The sequence below is a fragment of the Haliotis rufescens genome, unplaced genomic scaffold (assembly GCF_023055435.1).
Source record: "Haliotis rufescens isolate VD_foot unplaced genomic scaffold, xgHalRufe1.0.p SCAF_3, whole genome shotgun sequence".
Taxonomy (NCBI): domain Eukaryota; kingdom Metazoa; phylum Mollusca; class Gastropoda; order Lepetellida; family Haliotidae; genus Haliotis; species Haliotis rufescens.
In genome coordinates, this window is record NW_025964001.1 from 67603011 (window position 1) to 67625142 (window position 22132).

At 41.4% G+C, this 22132-nt stretch overlaps 1 protein-coding gene across 4 annotated transcripts in view; it reads right to left on the minus strand.

Moving 5' to 3' along the window:
- The window catches only part of LOC124123857 (fibrous sheath-interacting protein 1-like), a 28628-nt gene that overhangs the window by 5046 nt on the left and 1450 nt on the right, over window positions 1–22132 (minus strand). Inside the window, exons 2-11 of one of the 4 annotated variants that reach the window (XM_048403332.1) lie at window positions 17488–17638; window positions 14375–14564; window positions 13025–13349; window positions 12340–12449; window positions 10218–10328; window positions 6840–6958; window positions 5851–5973; window positions 4216–4398; window positions 2387–2545; window positions 202–317 (exon numbers count right to left, since the gene is read on the minus strand). In XM_048403332.1, coding sequence (XP_048259289.1) covers window positions 202–317; window positions 2387–2545; window positions 4216–4398; window positions 5851–5973; window positions 6840–6958; window positions 10218–10328; window positions 12340–12449; window positions 13025–13349; window positions 14375–14564; window positions 17488–17638 — 1587 coding nt within the window. Of the gene's footprint in view, window positions 1–201; window positions 318–2386; window positions 2546–4215; window positions 4399–5850; window positions 5974–6839; window positions 6959–10217; window positions 10329–12339; window positions 12450–13024; window positions 13350–14374; window positions 14565–15606; window positions 15655–16926; window positions 16975–17487; window positions 17639–22132 lie in introns of those variants that run through there. The other 3 variants (XM_048403334.1, XM_048403335.1, XM_048403333.1) reach the window with 3 other exon arrangements.

Below are 22132 nucleotides of genomic sequence, written 5' to 3' on the forward strand. Positions count from 1 at the left end.
CAATTATGGGCTTCACACATTGTGCTGATGTGGGGAATCAAACCCGGGTCTTCAGCTTGACAAGCGAACACTTCAACCACTACGCTACCTCAACGAGTACTGGAAACGTATTCCACAGCAGCAAAGTAAATATGTAAAAACTCCAATAGTGTCTGCTGATGTCTGGATGAGGTTGTTCTTCCAGTGAGCTGTAACACTGACCTTGGTGTTGACTCGTTGACAGACATGTCGTCAGCATACGATGAGCGAGACAAAGACCGAACACACTGGTCTATCAGGCCTTTCAATGCATCATCCGATAACCTTGGCGTCTCAATCTGGGGAAATAACATTTCAGCATCTAGAACAATGCAGAATCCATCCTCAACCCATTAAAATGATAGAAAGACATACAAAGCTCCAAATACTATATCTTGAAATTAACGCGAACATGAATTAAATGCGAAAAAATGCGAGTGCTCTTTGTTCGCATGAATGAAACTTCACATTTATGTCACCAAATGACTATCAACAATAATACGGCCTCACTCCACACTTTAGATAGCGGAAATACCAACTTGAATATAAACACAAACATGGTTTATTGAGCAGCAGTTATAACAAGTATATAACAACGTCAGTTAATGAATAGGAATTACACAATGAGCATCTGGTGAGTTATCACTGCTGGGGTCAAGAGTTCTACCCACTCATGTCAAACTAGGCATCATTGACCACTCCAGTTCAAGTTTGTTGACACCTTCTCCGCTTACCAATCAGTGAACTGTTCTTGGTTCAATTACCTTTGAACTTCCTTAATGCCAGTCAACCGAGTAAACATATAAACTGTGTGCTGCTTTTAGGAAAACGGATGTGCTCTACTTAGTGTCAATAAGTGGTGCCATTTGCTGCTTGATCGGATTAAGGTAAGGATATGCATTATTTAACTGGGGATTGGGTGGGGGGAGTTGCATTGATATTGAGTCACATTTTTGTGCAGTTGTATTAATTTTGAAATGCATTAATTTTCAGATTTACAGTTATGCAAGGTCTTTAGGAGTTTCTGCCTTGTTTGGTTTGTTGAGCTTTCTCGAGCTTCACGACACTAGTTTCAGACTGGCGACTACGCTTCAAAACATATTTTGACGTATTCTCGATTAAAACAATTAAAACTGATAAAAAGAACATTCTGGAATTTCTTATAGATGGCCTAGATTGTATCGGTATAATCATAAAACCTGTAACTGTCGTTCGGAATACCCTCTGTTAAATATTTCGTGGTTGCATGATCAGAAAACACATTCCGACTGTCACTTTCATGATCTGGTAAGCGACGCTCTGATTGGTTGGATGAAAGGTCTTTCTGACGTGACCCTTAATGGGATATCTTCAGATCTTTGCTCAGCGATAGCGAGAACTAAGATCTGATTTTAATGAGATTGGAGATACTGTGATAGTCAACCAAGCCTTACCACTCAATATATATGTAGTTGCCTCTTACGACAAGCATGGGTTGCTGGGGACCTATTGGACCTGGAATCGCTACAAGGCTACTTACCTGTAAACAGTGATGTGCGTTGTGTTACACACTGGCAGAAGCAATGGCTTGTTTATGGTTCTATTCACAGTAATACCATGAATACATTAAAGACGATACAACCACATAAGGCAGACTCTCATCAAGAATCTGCTCTGAAAGTATTTCACATTTGAAGAGGAGCAAAACATCCCAGGAAAGGAAAAAGAGGGGAATTGATCAATGGACCAAACACAAAGGCACTATTAGCATTGTAAAATTTCTGTTTTCCATTTCCCAATACAGGTGACTCTTGGAGGTAATGGTCAAATGGTAAAATTGGTGAGTGAGTGAGGTTTTACACCGCTTTTAGCAATTTTCCAGTAATAGCATGGCGGGGGACTCCAGAAATGGGCTTCACACATTGTACCCATATGGGGAATCGAACCCAGGTGTTCGGCGAGACGAGGGAACACTTTAACCATTAGGCTACCCCAACGCCCCTACTTGTCAAGTGACTCAGTAGGCCCAGATAGTGTCTGGTTATTTCTACCTGAACGATTTCAGTTCCCAGCTCCAAATGAAGGAATGGTGTTTACTTCATAAGTCATATGCATGTTGTCCATGAAGGGTGTAACACAAGAGCAAGCTTCTACTAATATTTGTTAAAAATCTACTTGTTGCAAAACAAATAGGTCATGGAAAAAATAGGTCAAGGTCATACATAATAGAAGGTCATTTAAGAGCAATGATGAAGGGTTATTGGAATGTCAAGGTTAGGATTAAAGCTGTAGGTCACTTGCTAAGGTCATAGGCGAAGGAATGTGTTGGTTCAAGGTTAAAGGGTAAAGGTCATGGTTAGTTCAAGGTTAACTGCTGGGTACAAAATACCTCCATTTCTTCAGGGTTTTTGAATCTGGCTAGATCTTCTTCTATCCTCTGTAACCTGGCCTGCATTTCTCTCTGTTCTTTGGTTTCTATGAGAGCTCGTTCACCATAGCGCTCTATTTCACCAACAGATCTAATGTCCACACGAGTGAACAATTTGTGCTGTGAAGAAAACTTGCTGAGTGAGCAAAACCTAGCAGTGATCAGTGTCATACCATACACAGGTCATACTGATTTCCCACCACATGTGTTAAACAGTTATACCATATCCATGTACTGAGCCTTGGTTACATGTGTTAAGAGTTAATGGTCAATACACATAAAAATATTGGGTTGTTTTATGGAACAGCCATCTGCATATTTGGCAAAGTTATCAGAAATGCTGTTTGGCTGAAATGAGTTTATTATACCTCCATGTCAGAATGATGAGATCTGATTGGTCCACATGATCTTGATAAAATACTGTGTATCCCGGCATGGAGGGGAATAAATTTCTCAGCGGGTGAATAAATCTCTTATACCCCCGACGAGCTGAACATGGATTTCTGAGAGGCAGAATATATCCCTTATTCCCCGCTTCAAAGCAAAAAGCCACACGCTTTTCCCCCCGAGTCAATGGAAGTCATGTGACATAGCGCAAACTAACCTCAGCTCAATCGAACAGCTGTTTGCTATTAATTTTGAATTTGTTTCAATACTTTTACAATGTCTGGCTAGTGGTATAAAACCTAACCGGGATGCATAAAACCCCATGTACCTCTCGTGATCCTGCTACAACTAATAATGTAGTTTTAAACATAACTTATATTTCACGATAACCTTGTCAACATATTTTTATAAAAATAATTGCCACTTTCTTTTTCTCATTTTGCCCTAAAACAGGAAATTAAATTATTCTTTCCTATTTATTCAATATCTCTAAAAAATTCATATTTCTAATGATTCCTAAAGTTATAAGGAACTGCAGTTTCTGCTTGTTACCATGGTAACCATGGTAACACTGCCTAACACTTGATGGGGAAAGATGTGAGCCTGTGAATGGTATGTCTTGTGAAATAATAAACATAACAAACTATATAAAAAGCTGATCATGAGAGAGACAGGACAGAAGAATCATTCAAATAAATTAAATAATTCGATAAAATCTATAACATTTAAAGAGTGCTACAGATTCCAACTTTGTTCTCAAAAGTTCATGTGAAATGTGTTCAAACAAAGGAATTGCTAAGATATTTTCCCTCAGAACTTCTTTCATTTATACTGAGGATGTCATCATTTCCCAAAACATTTATTCCCAATTTCTAATAAAAATAAGTCGAAAGGAATATACAAGACGCCATGCCAATAAAATGATAATAATCAGAAACAGTTATGTTTAGATAAACAGTTGATCTTTTTTTTAAAACTTTTTTTCTCTCTTGTTTTCATAGCAGCTATCCAAAATTACATGAAAAACATTAGGAATGGCTGACGTGTCCTTGAGTATTCGCTTGCTTCGTTGGAAAGTAATAAAATAAAATGGAATCAACACAATGATAGAGAGTTCATAGATTATCAAGACAGTGATAGATCAGCCCTATGTGGAGACTCCAGGCAGTCTGGGTATTTAACGCGGAGATAAACTACATGCAACATGCATCATCTACATTTAGCCGATAAACGCATCTGCAAATTCTGTATGACAAAACGGAAAACCAGAATTCCGTTATTGTTTCATCAAATTGACAAATCACTTTTTCATGTATTTTTCAAAAGTCTACTTCATGGTCTCTTTGGCATGCGAGTCTCCACTGACTGGTATGTCAACATAGTGATTCAAGTGTTACATCTACCTGTGGTTCTCGGGCAGTGCTGAAAGGTGTGCCACACACTAACGAGTTGAACTCCTCCTCAGGTAGGAGCCCCTTGAGTTGTCCATCGATCTGGGCCATCGACTTCACCTCCCCCTCGTCCCCACAGTAGCCCTCGCCTGGTCTCAGGGGAAGCATCTGGAATGGGTTGCCTCCACTTGGATCCTGAAGTTGGGAAAACTAAATATCAAAAATACACATACCGTATTCTACGTAATAAGCACCCAGGGCGCTCTCAAAATTAGAAATAGGGGGCTCTTATTAGAACATTATTTTGGTGAGAAAAACAGAGTTGAATGACATATTTCGTGGTTTATGCTGAAGTGTGTATGTACGACAGATATGTTTTTCCAGAATATAATTGCCTATAATGAAGGATGCATATAACACACGAGTGCGTATTATACACGAATAAATAAGTCTTGTGTACATTGATCAATCGGGAGGGGTGCTAATTGGGATTGTTCACTAGCCAATAGCTTAGCAAATGTCGCCGTGGGCGCTTATTAGAGCTGGGCGCTTATTACGTCGAATACGGTAAATGGTATTGCTGAGAGACACCTTACTGAGGCTCTAGCCCCATGAGATCCCTGAAGATCCGGGGTAGAATAGGTCTTCAGCAACCCATGCTTGCCGTAAAAGGCGACTATGCTTGTCGTAAGAGGCAACTAATGGGATCAGGTGGTCAGGCTCGCTGACTTGGTTGATGCATGTCATCGATCCCAATTGCGTGGATAGATGCTCATGATATCACTGGATTGTCTAGTCCAGATTTGATTATTTACAGACCGCTGTCATATAGCTGGAATATTGCTGTGTGCGCCGTTAAGCAACAAACAAACTATCTAGCCTCATGACACACTGCAGGCCATGGCAGAGTCCATACACTCCTTACTAAGACACATGCACACTCATCCATCTCATAAAGTATGCAATCATAGATATTTATTGATGAATATAAGATAGCTACGCGATAAATCGCAAAGAACAATGAAGAATGAAGCGTAGTGTATTTCATGATAAAACATTGTTCTATCATGATGTCATTTCTGGAGATTTGAACATGCGCTTGAAACTTGATGACGTTGTATATTGGACAACGTTATTTTAGAGAGTGTTCCACATAGATGGAGTAAAGCAGCAGAGATAAATGCGATAGTCAAACGATCGCATCCAGTGATCGCGGGAGAGTTATGACAATCGGTATTGGGGGAAAATCTATTGTCCTACATGGCCGAGGTTGGATTCTATTGAGGGAGTCATCATTTTTAAGATCCATAATTTTAAAAGCTTGTACATTTCATCATCTTCTTTAAAAAGACTGTAAATAATGTCAGTATCTCACATAAGTAAAACCTGTCGTGGTCCCCTCATGGTCTATTCTCCCTGCAGTGTTTTATTGTAGGATAAACAACTCCCACTCGTCTTTTATTTCTTAAGTAGGAGGATACTCGTTGTTGTGTTTGGGTGTTTCTGTTGTGTGTCTCTCCAGCAAGTCCTGGGCCCACTTGCACAAAACGATCTTAGCGCTAAGACTATTGTAAGCCTATGTTAAAGTATGGGAGTTACGATCATCTTAGCGCTAAGATCGCTTTGTGCAAGTGGGTCCTGGCTCACCTCTCTCATGCTGTCTAATTCCTCGGGGAGGTCAGGCAGCGAGTCCAGGTCAGTCAGCAATGCCCCCACTCTCTCCCTCTCCTCCTCCGTCATAGCAATCATCTCGTCAGCATTAGCAGCCAACTGAAATAGGTCAGGCATTAAAGCACAGCTAGGTTCAGCAACTTGGCAGCCCAGCAAGTTGGATTCAAGCTATTCAAACCCCACTTTGTATGTCTGCAAACTCAAATTTTAAAATGAACATATACATGCACATTATTCAGCAGGTACTTAATATTCTACTTTGCACAGTTTGCAACAAGTCACTTATTACAACGTCATACCAATGAAGATCTAGAGAAGAATAGGTCTTCAGCAACCCGTGCTTGTCGTAAGAGGTGACTAATGGGATTGGGTGGTCAGGCTCGCTGACTTGGTTGAAGCATGTCATCTTATCCCAATTGAGTAGGACCCGTGAAGATCCGGGGTAGAATAGGTCTTCGGCAATCCATGTTTGCCGTAAAAGGCAACTATGCTTGTCACAAGAGGCGACTAACGGGATCGGGTGGTCAGGCTCGCTGACTTGGTTGAAGCATGTCATCGATCCCAATTGCGTGGATCAATGCTCATGATATCAATCACTGGATTGTCTGGTCCAGACTGGATTATTTACAGCCCGCCGTCATATAGCTGGAATATTGCTGAGTGTGGAGTTAAACAACAAACAAACTAACACAATGTCTAAACCTAGCCTAGAATTGGTCCGAGGGCCATGGAGCACGGTTTGAAGCTTTTGATGAGAGTAGCCACATCCTTATGGTGAACTTGTCATCCATGATGCTGCATAATTTGACAAATATGTAATGAAAACCATCAGTCCATTTCATCACATTAAGGATAATTTCTATTTTAGAGTGATTATTGGCAACTAACTTATATCACATAGACAGTATGAATAACCTTATAAACACTCAAGTCATTAATCAATAGTTATCACTCAAATTACATACTTCTTTATTCCTTTTTATGAAATCTTTCCTCTTCTTTTTTCTCTTGCTTTTCTTTCCATCCTGGCCAAGTTGACTTGAGGAATCTCCAGCCACTGACGATGTCTCTGATCCAGCCATGTCTGAAGGAACACCACATTGGATCATGTACCTTCTGGTGATTGCATTTCAAGCACATCATCACGAAAAGTCTCATCAGTAATACTTTCAGGTTAATTCCCAGGTCTACTCCAGGCTCCTTCAGGTTTGTAAATTTTACAATTATTGTACATTTGTAATACTTATCCTATCTCACACTATGCATTTCTTCCTTCTTCTTTCGATCCTTTGTGAAAACATGCTTCAAGAAAGTTTCCAGCTTCTAAAAATCAGGATCTTCAAATCAATACCAATAAACAAATGCATTAAGCAGAGGTTAGCGGGTTAAAGATTCGTGACACCGTCAAATGGCCACTCCCTGCGGCGACTTTGATATTAAAAACCCAAGTCTCTACAGACGGGATAATCAACCATCTAATTGGGTACTCAGTCTGAGAACCTGATAATGACAAATAATAAACACTGGAAGTAAAGTTCCAGGATGTATTCAGTATGTACATGATACGAAAACCAGAGTGGGTAATCGCATCAACTATCTGCGCTGTTGTGTAGTCGTCAGCTATTGTAGCAGGACTAAGGGGCCGAATTGGTGAAGACCCTGGACGTCAGTAACAGGTCATGAAAGTAGCGGGAAACAGAGACCGTATCAGACTGCCATAATGGTGGAGAGGGAGCAGTTGCTATGTAGGGCCATGGTAGAAGCGACTGCTCAGGTCTCGTGAGGATTGGACGAGACAGGCGGAGGCAATCCAGCAATGGTGTAGGCCTGTAAGATGGTCGAGCAAAGCCAAAATGAGATCGCACTAAGGGAAACTTCATTGTGGCCGCCACAGAAAGTGGAATGAAGAGTCACTTCAGGAAGTGGTCAGGCAGCCTCAAGGTAGATCCAAAGCTCTCGAACTGGCCATAAAGGGAAATCCTCAGGTGAGCAGGGATGAGGATGGACACGAGCAACGGTACGGAAAACAAAAAAATTTGATTGGCCTGGAAGCTGATTTTTCGCAATAGTCCCAGAAAAAGCTTCCCATTCTGTAGACTCTCCACCTGGACCCCAGAGCATGGATTTTGCTAGCTCATGCAGCAGTCACAAGGGCCAGGAGGAAAATGGTCTTGAAGGTGATCAACTTAACTCAGGCTTGTCAGCAGGCGGTTCATATTCTGCCAAAGTCAAATGGCAGAGGATGACATTGAGACCCCAAGGAGGTGGCTAGAAACAAGATGACTGGTTCGGCAACTTGTAGGACTGAAGCCCAGCAACTGTAGATAATTATGATCCAGTTGTAGAGGGTGGTCGTAGAGGGTCTTAGTAGAGGAACGTTGAGCTTCCGTGATGGTCTTTGCTACTCTCGGGGAATACCCTTTGGTGACGAGTGACCTCTGTGGATGCGCCGAATGCAAAGGTGGAGCATTCGAGCAACGGATGGAGCAGATGGGAGTGAGGCTGAAGAAAGATTGTCCTGTAGTGGAAGATGATGGAACCTTCTTTAAAAGTTGGCTAAAAGCGCACAACCAAAAGCAGAGTGAGGAGACGGGTGGATGCCACTTTATGCACCGGTTGGGGGTAGGCATAAGTGTTGAGGCCTTCCCATGAGATGGCTAGATGGGAGGGACAAACTGGGATAGCTTAGCGTTGAACTCGGTTGCAAACAGGTGGACATGGGTAAAGTCTTGGCATGGGTAAAGTTGGCAGATCCACCCGAAGATCAACAGGTGGAGGTGCCATTCTGTTGGAGATGGTCTGTCTGTTGGGATAGGGAGTCTGCTATAACGTTGGAGATCCCGGGAATATGTCCCGCTCAAACCTGAATGTTGAGTCCATCAGCCAGAAGAAATTGATCAAGAATGACAGGAGCGACATCGACTTGGTGGTGTCTATGTTGTTGATATACCTGAAGATCGGGATGTTGTCTACTGGATCATGAGATGAGATGCACGAAGGAGCTCTGCCCAATGGGACACTGCCAGAATGATCACTTTCAACTTGAGGTTGCTGAAATGGAGTCGCTTGTCTTCGCCTGACCAACGCCCTGCCACCTGCAGATTGTTTAAGTGCACTCCCCAACCCACTGTGGAGGCATGGATGAAGAGATGTAGGGTCAGGACGGCAGATGAGGGAGGGAGATTGGGACCTGGCATGTCGCCCTGGATGTAGGACTGAAGAAGTACTCAAGCAGCCGATATTAAAGTTGACCCCTCAAAGTGGGGGCATGCGCTGATGAGAGAAGACCAAGGAGCTGTTGCCATTGACCTAGAAGGAGCGGCTCTCTGAGAACCAAACGGCACGAGACGCTGTTTTTTCAGCCATCGGTCCGGAGGAACGAACATCTTGCCGAGGCAGGGATCAAAGATGGCCCCAATGAACTGGATGTTGAGTGTCATCAAGATTCTACAGATCGTGGTCCTCCACTGTGTAGAAAGTCGTCGCAAACAGAACTGTCCTTGTCCATTATCAGTCAGATTATGTACATGATCTAGATGATGTTGAAAGGAGTAAAAAAACTAGAATCGCTCAAATCTCAGTGCACGTCTCCAATATGTGGCGATGAGAAAGAGAATGTTGTGGCAGAGGCAATCACAAGATTGTATTGTGTAGGTCACTATGAACGGGATTATAGTGCATGAATCATTTCTTTGGGTGGTAACCAGGGGGATGCTTGGATGTGTTCGGATGAATTGTTTTTTGGAAGATGGAAACTTGGTCCGAGCATGTTTCCACACAGGATCAAAATAAGAAGGAAGAAATGCATAGTGTGAGGTAGGATAAGTTAAAAAATTTATACACTAAAGTTATCTGATTCCATCACACTCTACTTAACACTCAAACACAACAGCCTCTAAGTTATCATGTTACACCTTTGAAAAAAACTTCTTTATTTTTTTGAAAGCTTATAAACTTATTGATAGGACAATAAACCAGACAAAACTATTTATATCAACGGAGGTCATCGTGCAAAATCAGAAGATAACCTGTGCCATTACACAGAGTACTGAAAACACAATAAACATTTTTAAACAGATTGAGATTTCTAAAATTCATTAAATTTTCCTGAGAGTCTGATTTGGTATTATGTCCCTGACCTGTGACTTTGCTATTAGTCACACGTTCAATAATAATAAGTTAAACAGTTTTATAAATTAAGACCATTATGTGCACACCCTGCTCTATTAATATTTTACATCTCATTGATACACAATCACAAGAGAACTGTCAATATACTAACATATGTATGATGACAATACCAACGCTAAAAACAGGATATGGTAGTTTCCCTAAATTCCCACCTCCATTAGGTCTTGCGTTCCTTCTTGCCTTGTCTTTCATCTCCTGAAACTCATTCTCGTTCAGCTGAGTTTGAAACACGGGGGTGGCGGGTTCTGTCTCCACTGGCACACCTGAGACAGAACAATATGTGAAGGGGAAATCATGATTTGCTTGGTTTGTTTGTTGTTTAACGCCGCACTCAGCAATATTCCAGCTATATGACGGCGGTCTGTAAATAATCCAGTCTGGACCAGACAATCCAGTGATTGACATCATGAGCATCGATCCATCCAATTTGGATTGATGACATGCATCAACCAAGTCAGCGAGCCTGACCACCGGATCCAGTTAGTCGCCTCTTACGACAAGCATAGTCACCTTTTACGGCAAGCATGGGTTGCTGAAGACCTATTCTACCCCGGAATCTTCACAAAAATTATGAGAATCTGTTGGTTCCAGAAGTAGAATAACCAAACCCTGAAGGAGGGGGTTTATTCTACTTCCAGAATCAACTGATTCAACTGATTTCTCCAACTTCAACCATAATATGGTTAATTTCTCTTTAATGTTTTAATTTAGCTTTTCCATTGGACGAGAGGACGGTCACATGACCGTGAAATTGACGTTCAAAAGTGTATATATGACACAATTTGATGTTCATACATTTTTCACATGACCATGTTCTTGAAATGACGTAAACACTGACTGTCGCAAGCTCAGACGTTCATACAGAAAGGCCCTCACTCTATAAAGGTTCATACTCCAGGCCTCAAAGTTTAAATTTTTACCAAGTAGCCATATGACTACAACTAGTTTTTTCCAGGTAGCCAGTGGTAAAATCAAGAAGTCAAGCCAATATTGTAGGTAATCAAAAGCACCTGAAATTATCTTTATTAAATAACTATTATAATATGTACAAGTCATAGCACTAGTCTTGGAATTGTATATTAGTGGAAACAGTACTTGAGTTTTGTTATTTGTGACTCGAACAATGATGCAATTTATGTTACTAGGTTATATAGGTATATCCTTGCTTATCCAATAAACTATCAACTAAAATAAAATACTGATTACATAAATATTTAAGTATTTCGGTTCGTTGTTGACTTTAGGAGTAATTATCTGCGAGTACAATTAGTAGCAGACATGTTTATTTTTGTGTCTACATATGTGTAGCAATAGAATTAAGATATTTTTCAAGGTAGTCATTTGGCTACCTCTGAATTTTAGACAGTAGACAAATTGAAACTTAGGAAGCATTGGCGACCGTTTTAGTCACAACTTTGCCTGTACTCCAATGAACTCACATAAAGTGAAAGGCAATTCTTAAATAATTTTACATAATGAACTATCTGCTTTATTTGCACACAACTTCTTATTTCATACAAGCTGACTTACAATTGGTAGGACTACACTTCTGAGGTTTTCAAAATTATTTGATTTGGATGAGTGTTGCCGCTCAGGATTAGTGAGTGAGTGAGTTGGGTTTAACGCCGCCTCTAACAGTATTCCAGTTATATCGCGGCGTGTCAGCTCAATGAGGGAGGAAAGCCCCAAGAGATGCAGGTCTCAGATGTTTACCACTTTGGTGAAACCCACAAGCACGGTTATGGTGCTGACAAACCTAGAAACATAATCGGGACGAACCGGGATTCGAACCAACAATCATAGGTTTCTGGCGTGCCCAAGGGCCGCAACTCTGGACAGTGAATTGCGACGCCTTAGACAGTGCCACCCGTGCCCCCCTCCCCCTCCCCCCCCCCCCCCCCCCCACTCTGGATTAGATGTACAGACAAACAAGCATGAAATACTCATATTCCACGCCAATATGACATGTCTGGTTGTGTGCAAGACGTTAGCCCTCCCAGAAACGAGCACAACCACCATTTTCAGTCTAAGTCAAAGTCGTTGCCATGAAACTTGATTTATTTTTTCAAAAATCCCAAACTATTAAAAGGCACCAGTTCACCACTAGACCTATCTATGTACCAAGTTTGGTGAAGATATCTCTCATGGATTTTAAGTTCTGCTCCGGAAAAGAAACATGACGGATGGACAGAGGGACGGACAGCACCCATAACTATATCCCCCTTCGACTTCATGGCGGGGTATAATAAAGACAATGAAGTGAGTGTCTGTTACCTTCATTGTGACTCGAGGGCAGAGCTAGAGCCACAAACCTCTCTGTGTTCACCTTCACATCTTTGTGTTCACGCCCTTCTGGTTTCAAGTTTTGTATTTCTTCTCGGATCCTACAACAGAAAGCGACTTCACGTACATCAAGTTTATATGTACATCTGCATTAAATCTTTGTGGTCAAAAAGGTTATCACTATTGGGCACATGGCCAACTCCTGTTAACAACTGGACAGCTGACAAATCTTTAAGTAGAACTATTTCTTATGAAATGAATCTTTACCTAAAAAGATCTTTTAGATGAAAATTTAATGAGACTAAAAAAGGTGAAAAATGGACCTTAGGAGTTTAGGGAGAGATCACCCTAAAGTTAGGTACAGCAAAAAATAAAAATATTAACACTTTTAAGATTGTATTTCTTTTTAATACATTATCATCAAATCAACCTAGACAAAATCCTTGAGAAAGAGTAAATATATTGGTCTGGCCTGATCATGTGAGACAAAAACACAGCATTACCAGTCATCTGACCAAAACACATCATTAGTCAGGTAACCAGAACCCAACCATCCTTTCTCCATGACTGACCCAATGAAAAACAATAAACATCAGCAATTACTATATGAACTCCCTTTCACCCGCGTCAACCTGATTATGACATAAGCCAGGCAATATAAATGTCATGAAAGTACCTTCTCTCCAAGAGGATTCTGTCTCTCTTCACCTCCCTCTCGCGCTTCAGTTTCTTGTTCAGAATCCGATCCAGCTTCCTCATCTTCATCAGTGCTTCCTTTATCTTGGGGTCCAGATTCTCCTCCTCCTCCTCCTCCTCCTCCTTCTTCTGGTCCTCCCTCTCCTGGTCTCCCGGCAACCGGCCGCCTTCGATGGCCTTGAGCTTGGCCTTGTACATCTGGAGCTCTTCCTTCATTTCTTCTTTTACTTTATTCTGGATTTCTTCTCTTATTTCCTTCAGGAGGTCTCTCTCTTCCTCACTGTCAATCTCTTCTCCATCATCCTCTGCAGAATCAAACAGGAGTTCGGTGAGTGAGTGAGTGAGTGAGTGAGTGAGTGAGTGAGTGAGTGGAAGTTGCTTAAGGCCATAATACATTAACTGCTAAATTATCATACGCTTTTTTTTTAAAAAGTGGGGAGGGAGACTTTTTATTTTTTATGTTTTATGTTCTATTAAAGCCGTCAGATACAGTATTAGAAATTGGCACTAGTCCTGTAGTCCATGCCAAACTGCCCGATAGTTAAGGTATCCTATAGTCTGGAAGGTAATTTAAGGTACCGACGTTTACTACAATATCTGAAAAACTATCGGACCTACTCCAGTCAAAGTTGGTATGAGATTATTAAACAGTCATACATAACTGGATATGACATTTAAAGACAATCGGTGCATGAATAAAAAATCTGTCTATTTAGCTATCACTATATTTCATCAACAACCAGACCTGTTCGTCACGGGTGGAACGAGCATTCATTGTAACAGCCATCTGCATAATGCTACCCATGCGTCACAGGGCCATATGACACAGTTAAACCAATCAACTCAACTCGAAAGGGGGCACGGGTATCACGCACGCACGAATACGGTGTTAGCGTTGGGTGTCTCAACTTGCGTGATTCCCGTGCACCCTTTCGAGTTGAGTTGATTGTTTTAACTGTGTCATATGGCCCTGTGAGGCAGGGGTAGCAGCATTATGCAGATGGCTGTTTCAATGAATGCTCGTTCCACCCGTGACGAACAGGTCTGGTTGTTGAAGAAATATTGTGATAGCTAAATAGACAGATTTTTTATTCATGCACCGATTAGTTTCTATCGCTGAGATAACAGAACTATTCAAAAGTTTTATAAAATTGGTATTACATGGGAGTGAGTTTAACAGTTTAGTATTCTATATGTCACCAATATTCCTGCCAAATCGTGGCAGTCTAACTACCCGATCCAACTTACCAGCCACTTATAACAGGCAATAGTGTTCTGTGCCATTACCGTTTACAAACATATCAAAAATATTGTCCATGATAAAACTCACCTAGAGGGACAAGATCCATGGTGCCATGTGCTCCCTTCTTTTCATCGTTCGTATTGACAGTGGCAACATTTTCAGGGGACCTTTCATTGGAGTCAGTGCCTCTCTCATTCACTTCGTCTTCTTCATCAAATGTATATTCAGATTCACTGTCATCTGAGAAGTCTTGAAGTTCCAAATCAAAATCCCAATCCTACAGGCAAAAATTATCTATGAAAACACAACGCCATTTAGAAAGTGGTCAAATGTAACATGTTATATTTGGGATAACACTTTCTAAGTAAAGTACAGATTCGCGTACTTCTTTGGAGTTGAGTCCCGTCTGGAATTCGAACCCACACTTCCAAAAAAAGTGTGAGAATCTGTATTTTACTCAGAAAGTGTTATCCCAAATAGAACATGTTACAAAAAAATTAACTAGTGACAACTTATGCACATCTTATTTATGTAATGTTTGTTTGTTTCTTTGTTGTTTAACACTGCACTCAGCAATATTCCAGCTATATGACGGCAGTCTGTACAATAATCGACCAGACAATCCATTTGATTGATATCATGAGCATCGATCCACGCAATTTGGACATGCATCAACCAAGTCAGCGAGCCTGACCACCCGTTCCCTTTAGTCGTCTCTTACAACAAGCATAGTTGCCTTTTATGGCAAGCATGGGTTGCTGAAGACCTATTCTACCCCGAATCTTCACGGGTCAGCATTTTTATGGTTTTAAATAGTAATCTGTCATAAGTCTAGTTATTTTACTGTCTGTTGTTGACAGGCCTATTTATGCAATGATGAACACTAGATCTGGTATTGCTAAAGCAGAAATCTGTAGTCAAATTGCATTATCCTTCAGCATATCTTTAGATGATCAACATGTAAATTGACAATTGGCACTGAAAACATTGGCTGCCTACAACACCAAGGAAAGACCCAGTGAACTCAATCCAATTTGTCAATATTTCATTCATGTAAGCTATTGTGACATTATCACTGCACTACTAAAGGTTTGTTTGTTGTCAAATGCCACATTTAGCAATATTCCCCCTGTATGATAGCAGCCTGTAAGTAAAATCGGGACCAGACAATCCAGTGATTGGTATTATGTCCAACACTGTCTGGATACCATGAGACATTCAGCCAAGTCATAATCCAGAAAATATATTCTGGATTGAAATACAACACAGCAAGAACAAAATGATGCAGATGCTGTAGCAGCTGAAAATGTCAACGGGACCTGAACAACATCTGTTACGATGACGTCGGAAGATCAAAATGGAGTAGGGGGTCATACGACAAAGTCACAAAGTCAATAACGGGTATGACCACCCTGTGCGTGAATCACAGCAGTGCATCGGCGACGCATGGAGTCCACCAAATGGGCATGGAAGGCCTGGGGAATGGCCTGCCATATCCTCCTCAAATCCTGTGCCAAGTCACGGTCGTTATCTGGAGGATGTGGAAGACGACGCAGACGGCGCTCCATTTCATCCCACACATGCTCTATTGGGGAGAGATCTGGAGAAACTGCAGGCCATGGCAGTAACATGACATTGTTATGGTGAAGGAAATCCATTGCGACCCTAGCCGTGTGAGGACGAGCGTTGTCCTGTTGAAATGTCAATCCCGGGCCATGACGTTGCAGGAAAGGAATGACCACAGGCCTCAGAATCTGATCTCTGTAGCCAACACCGGTGAGATTGCCCTGAACAACCACCAAAGGGGTTCGGTGCCGTGCTGTTATCCCACCCAAAATCATCACAGAGCCACCTCCAAAACGATTCCTCTCCACAATACAGTTGCGTGCATAACGTTCTCTGCCAAACGCCGGTAGACACGTTGGCGCCCGTCACTGTGGGAAATGTTGAACCTCGATTCATCTGTAAAGACAACATTTCTCCACCATATTCGAGGTTGGCGAACATGATTTCGACACCATCTTAGACGGTTGACTCGATGACGGTGTGTCAGGATTGGACGTATGGCAGGGCGTCGTGGTCGAATCCTGTACTGACGTAAACGATTCCTGACAGTGTTAGGATGGATACGGCGCAGTCCAGGAATTGTCTGGAACGTCGTTACTGCCGTTTGGAACCTGTGTCGGAGATGTGTAACTCGAATCCATCTGTCCTGTCTTGGCGTTGTTACTCGGGGACGTCCTGAACGTGGGTGGTCGGCAACGTCATTTGTGTTCTGATAACGCCTCACCAATGCCGATATCATGTTTCGATGGCATTGGAAATGTGTTGCCACCTGTTGTTGCATCATTCCCGCTCGGATCATTCCAATGGCTTCATGACGCTGTGCAGCTGTCAATCTTGGCATGATTTGCTTGTGATATGCTTGTGTCTGCGCCTGAGAAGTTTTGAATTTTTGAATGACCACAGATCATGCTTTCCAAAGTGACAGCAAATTTTAAGTTGCACATGCTGTGTACAGCTGCACAGGATGCACGTGCAGTAACACATTGCACGTCCATAGGCCTCCATCAATGATGTCATATCTCATGGCACGTGCAAGAGCGTTTGAATGTCTCCAATAATTGCTGTGTTTAAACCTATATTTCTTATATGGACGGTGTGCCCTTTTCTCCGTGCACAGTTTCTTAATGTGGCTAGTATAAATATAAGGGCACCAAATTTAACTCAGAATCACCACAGGGGTAAACAAAATTTAACGGGGAAAATAAGCTATTTCTTAATATAATCCGTATGAAAAAAATATAAAAAGAAAAAAAAAAGAAGTTGAGAAGTGCGGCAGTTGTCTAAAGATTACGTAACCAGTAGATCTGGGTTAGAATTGGTCTTCAGCAACCCATGCTTGTCATAAGAGGCGACTAACAGGATCGGGTGGTCAGACTCGCTGACTTGGTTGATGCATGTCATCGTATCCCAATTGCGTGGATCGATGCTCATGATATCGATCACTGGATTGTCTGGTCCTGACCTGATTATTTACAGACAGCTGGAATATTGCTGAGCATGGCATTAATACTGTGAATCTTTCAATGGTTCTTTCTTGTGTTCTCTTATTGATTACCTTATGAACTTCAGTTAAATACTAGAATGAGAAATTCATTTTTATTAACTGACAAACAGCATGATAAAAATCAACTTACTTCGGACATAGAAGCATCTGTGGAGACTCCAAGCGATGCAAGTCGTTCAGCGAGGATGTCGTAGTCCGGGGACTGACTAGGTGTGTTACCATTCATAATCTCAGATACTTGAGATTCTACTGCATCGTTTCTACTATCCATACCGTTTGTTCTGAAAAATGACCAAAGAAGATAATATAGTCTGGGAGAAATATCGTTCTAACAAACTTTGTTCAATACCTATATACAGTAAACTATGTTTATAACGAACACACTAATAACAAACTGACGGATATAACAAACTGTTCTTTTGGCCCCAGCCATTTGCCATATATTTTATCATATAAAGTTGATGGATATAACAAACACGCTTATAACGATATAACAGATATAGCGAAATTCACCTTGTGGCCCTGTGTGTACTCTGTCAACGATAATGTTTAAGTGTCTAACAAACTGTTAATCCCTGAGCTAAGCTCCTCACGTGCCACCAATCTGCCTATCAAAACATCTGTGTCAATAAACAACTGGAGGCAATTGATTTACCCTTAAACACTGACACCTTGTCCTCAAATTACACCCTCAGTTAACAATAGTAACACAGTGATTGAAGTGGATATATTCTGTATATGTACAGTGCACACTTTTATTTTTCGAGTAACATGATGTCACATGGCCTGATAAAAGATGTTTGATAGTCGAAATGCGTTTAACAAACTTCGGATATAAAAAATAAAATTAGTAGTCCCTTTGAGTTTGTTATATCCATAGTTTACTGTGTATATACCTGTATATTCATAACGTAAAATAAGATTAGTCCTGAGAACTATCTTTGTTGTCAATTTTTATTTCAATCCAGTATTGTGCAGTTTTGTTGAGAGCAGATAACAAAGCTATTTCTGTCACCTAGAGAATCAAAAATCTATTGACCTCGTGGGTCGATGCCTCCTCCCAGTACAATCACCCTTCTTATGTCCATTTCGTATTTTAAATTAGAACTTTACAGAATTTCCTAAACAACATTTTAAGTTAATATTAAAACCTTTTCCCAAAATACCCTGGTTATAGCACATACATTTGGAACAAATGATAAACATATTGGGCACAAATACATCTTCCTGAGGCGGGGGCACGGGTGGCCCAGTCGTCTAAGGCGCCGCGATTCGCTGTGCAGAGTTGCGTCCCTTGGGCACGCCAGAAACCTATGATTGTGGGTTCGAATCCTGGTTCACCCTGATTATGTTTCTAGGTTTGTCAGCACCATACCCATGCTCGTGGGTTTCACCATAGTGGTAAACGTCTGAGACCTGCATCACTTCGGGCTTTCCTCCCATATTAAGCTGACACGCCGTGATATGACTGGAATACTGTTAAAAGCGGTGTTAAACCCAACTCACAACTCACAACTCACTTTTCCTGAGGCAAGAGTGAGTGAGTGAGTTAATATCTAACGTCACATCGACAATCGAGGCATGAGCGTCCACTAGCCTTTTCATCAAAGTCTTGTGTCCACCTTTGCCACATCAAGCCCACTTTCCTGGGCTAAATATGATTGGTCTATTGCACACACCGATAGTCCAATCAGAGAATGTTTCCCAAAATCAACATCCACGAATGGTTCACCTTCCTTTGAAAGTCATTTACCGCTGCTCGTCTTTGTTGTCAGGACTATGTCTTTTTCATCTTTTAAACCCCCCAACGATTGCCTATGTTTTTATGTCAAGGATGAAATTGCGAATCTTTTTGTTATCTGATCGACCAGGTCATCGCCTGTGGTAGTAGTCATCTTTATGAAGCTATACGAGATAAGAACAGCGATCTGATTGGACATGGCGTTTTCATTACAAGGGGCACAACTCATTATCTACACGGGGTGGCGCCAGGGTCGAGCCAAGAAAAGTGGTCTTGATGTGGCAAGGGTAGTAACTAGGCTTTGATATAGACTTGTGGACATGCTTGCCGCAGGATGGAACAAATGATAGCGAGTGAGTATGATTTTACGCCGCTTTAAGCAATATTCCAGGAATATCACGACGGGGGACACCAGAAATGGGCTTCACACACTGTACCAATGTTGGGAATCGAACTCGGGTCTTTGGCGTGACGAGCGAACGCTTTAACCACTAGGCTACCCGACCGCCCCAGAACAAATGATAAACATGATGACATGCACATGTATTTCGAATAAATGATAAATGGTACACATGGTATAACGGTACATATATTGATACTGATAACAAATGAGAACTATCAGGAACTAATGACAAATGAAATAGCTTCTGATTAAGTTATGATATCATAAACATGATGAAAGGGTATCAAAGAAATGACCGAAAATAAGCGAGGTACTTTATCTAGGGAACATGACGGAAGGTTGTGAGACTTGTTATAATGAGGGATACAGCTGTATTTTGCATAATGGTCACAATTCACAAGATTTTTTATGATAAGAAAATTGGTGTCAACTGCAGTGTTTGGGTCCCAATTTTGGCAGTTTCCATAAGGACATGCACATGGCATCGTGCCAGAATCTATTAGGAGGCATTTTTTAGCAAAGAGGACCCCAATAAGGAGCTGGACGCGAAAATTATGGTCTACAACTCTGCCCTGTGGGCGCCGAGAGTTTTACAATTAGGAGATAAACCTACTGTGTTTTGAAATTTGATGTAGTCCCACTGTAGAGTAGATACCTCTTTATTATTATTTTGAACCGAGCGCTTTAGCGTTTTCTTGTGGTGTCGACTTCGTGGTGTTTGTGGGCGGGACATAAATGACATCAGATGTCACATGTCTGATCATGTGACATTCCTTATATGGACTTGTTACTACAATCGCCAATACGCCCGTAGTACTTTTCACGGCTGGTAAGTCTTTCATTATTTGTCACTTTTCTCAGTAATTTTTATTACTTTATAAGAATGTCTGACAGTAGGATTGTGTATGATGATTTGTATGAACTGTGCAGGGATAAGGGGAGACTGTTGGACTGGTTAGAGGATGTAGGTGTGATAGGACAGTCGAGGGCCTTGCTGTAAGTGTGGGAATGGCTTGATGAACAGGAGGAGGGACAGCAGTAGGAGTGAGGGGTATGTGTGGAGGTGTAGCAACAAGCGGTGTCATCGTAAGATTTCAGTGAAGCATTCTTCCTGGGTTTACAGTTCTAATTTGTCCATTCCTGACATTTTGAAAATTACTTTTTATTGGGTTACAGGAGAGAATTTGGTTAAAGTTCAATTGAAACTTGGTTCTGATCACACTTTGGTTGATTGATACAATTTTGGCATGGAGGTTTGTTTGGAAATTTTGGAAAGAGAGAATGAGGCTATTGGCATCTTCCCGAGGCAAGAGAGTTGACTGACTATAAAAGTTCAGTTGTCACCCTTGCCAAACTAGGCTGGTATTATGGAGTTACATTTTGGCTGGACAAACGAGTCTATGTATAGTCTAATCATAATTGTGCAACGAAATCGAAATCTGATCCGTAAAATGCCATGCAGATTTCAGTCGATTGCAGGATTTGCAAAGCATGTGCACGGCCAACTCATTGTTAGCAGATATTTTCCAAATCTTTTCATGTTTTTAATCAAGGTGCTCACGTGATTAGATGCATTTCGCGATGTAAGACACAATATAGATCTTGATTATCGATCAGATCGTCCTGAATGGGCGCCGCCATTTTGTGTGAAGCAAACGCAAGTGATATGAGAGGTTGAATCTGATTGGTCCATAGGGGAGGCTTAGAAGGGACATAACTCATAACAGCCACTGGTGGCGCTACCATCGAGCCTAGTAGTACCAGCCTAGTTCGGCAAGGGTTCAAACTGGACTTTTAAAGTCAATCAACTCTCTTGCCTCTGGAAGATGGGCTATCGGGGGACCTGAGGTAAAAGAAGAGTCCAAATTTGGGGAAAAGAAGTTTCACACAGGGAGGCATGTGAGAAGAGTGTTTGGGTGCATGGTGGGATTGAAAAAGATTCTGCTGTTGAGAAACAAAATTGCGAAACATTGATCCCAAATATTAAAAGATGGATTAAACCGGGATAATCATTCATCGGACTGTTGGAAGGCTTATGACTGTTTGGAATCATTGGTAGGGGGTGGGGTACATTCATAAGAAAGTTAACCACAGCGTAGAATTTGTAAATTCAGAAACAGGGGCATGTACAAAATAAAATAGAATCAACTTGGAGAGCAGTGAAGGCATCTTTGCCCACGTATGGAACAAATAAAGGAATGTATAATAGTTGTGTTGAGTACATTATCAAAAGAAAATATTACAGTTGTTCAGTTTATCCTTTTATTCAGTTTCTTAAAGTGTCACTAATCTCTGGCGTCTTCTCGGCTGTCTGACACTGCCTGCTAGGGCTCACTAGCTGCCATGAGTCGCCAAACGCAACTGAGCGTGGCAAGAGACTGGGCTACCGTCTGCAAGGACAGCTACACAAACTTGGAGACAATATTTGTTTTATGCATTTTTGAACACTGATTGGTTACACGTGATCTATGAAGATTTCGACTAAGGCATGTTAATTAATTTCTTTAGCCTTAACAAAAAGACATAAAGAACGGCGGAAGCTCATCAGATGTCATTATTTGGAGATACCCCTGATGGTTATAGTTTAATAATAATAAAAAAAACCTGCAGTGAAAACATTTTCGGATCTCG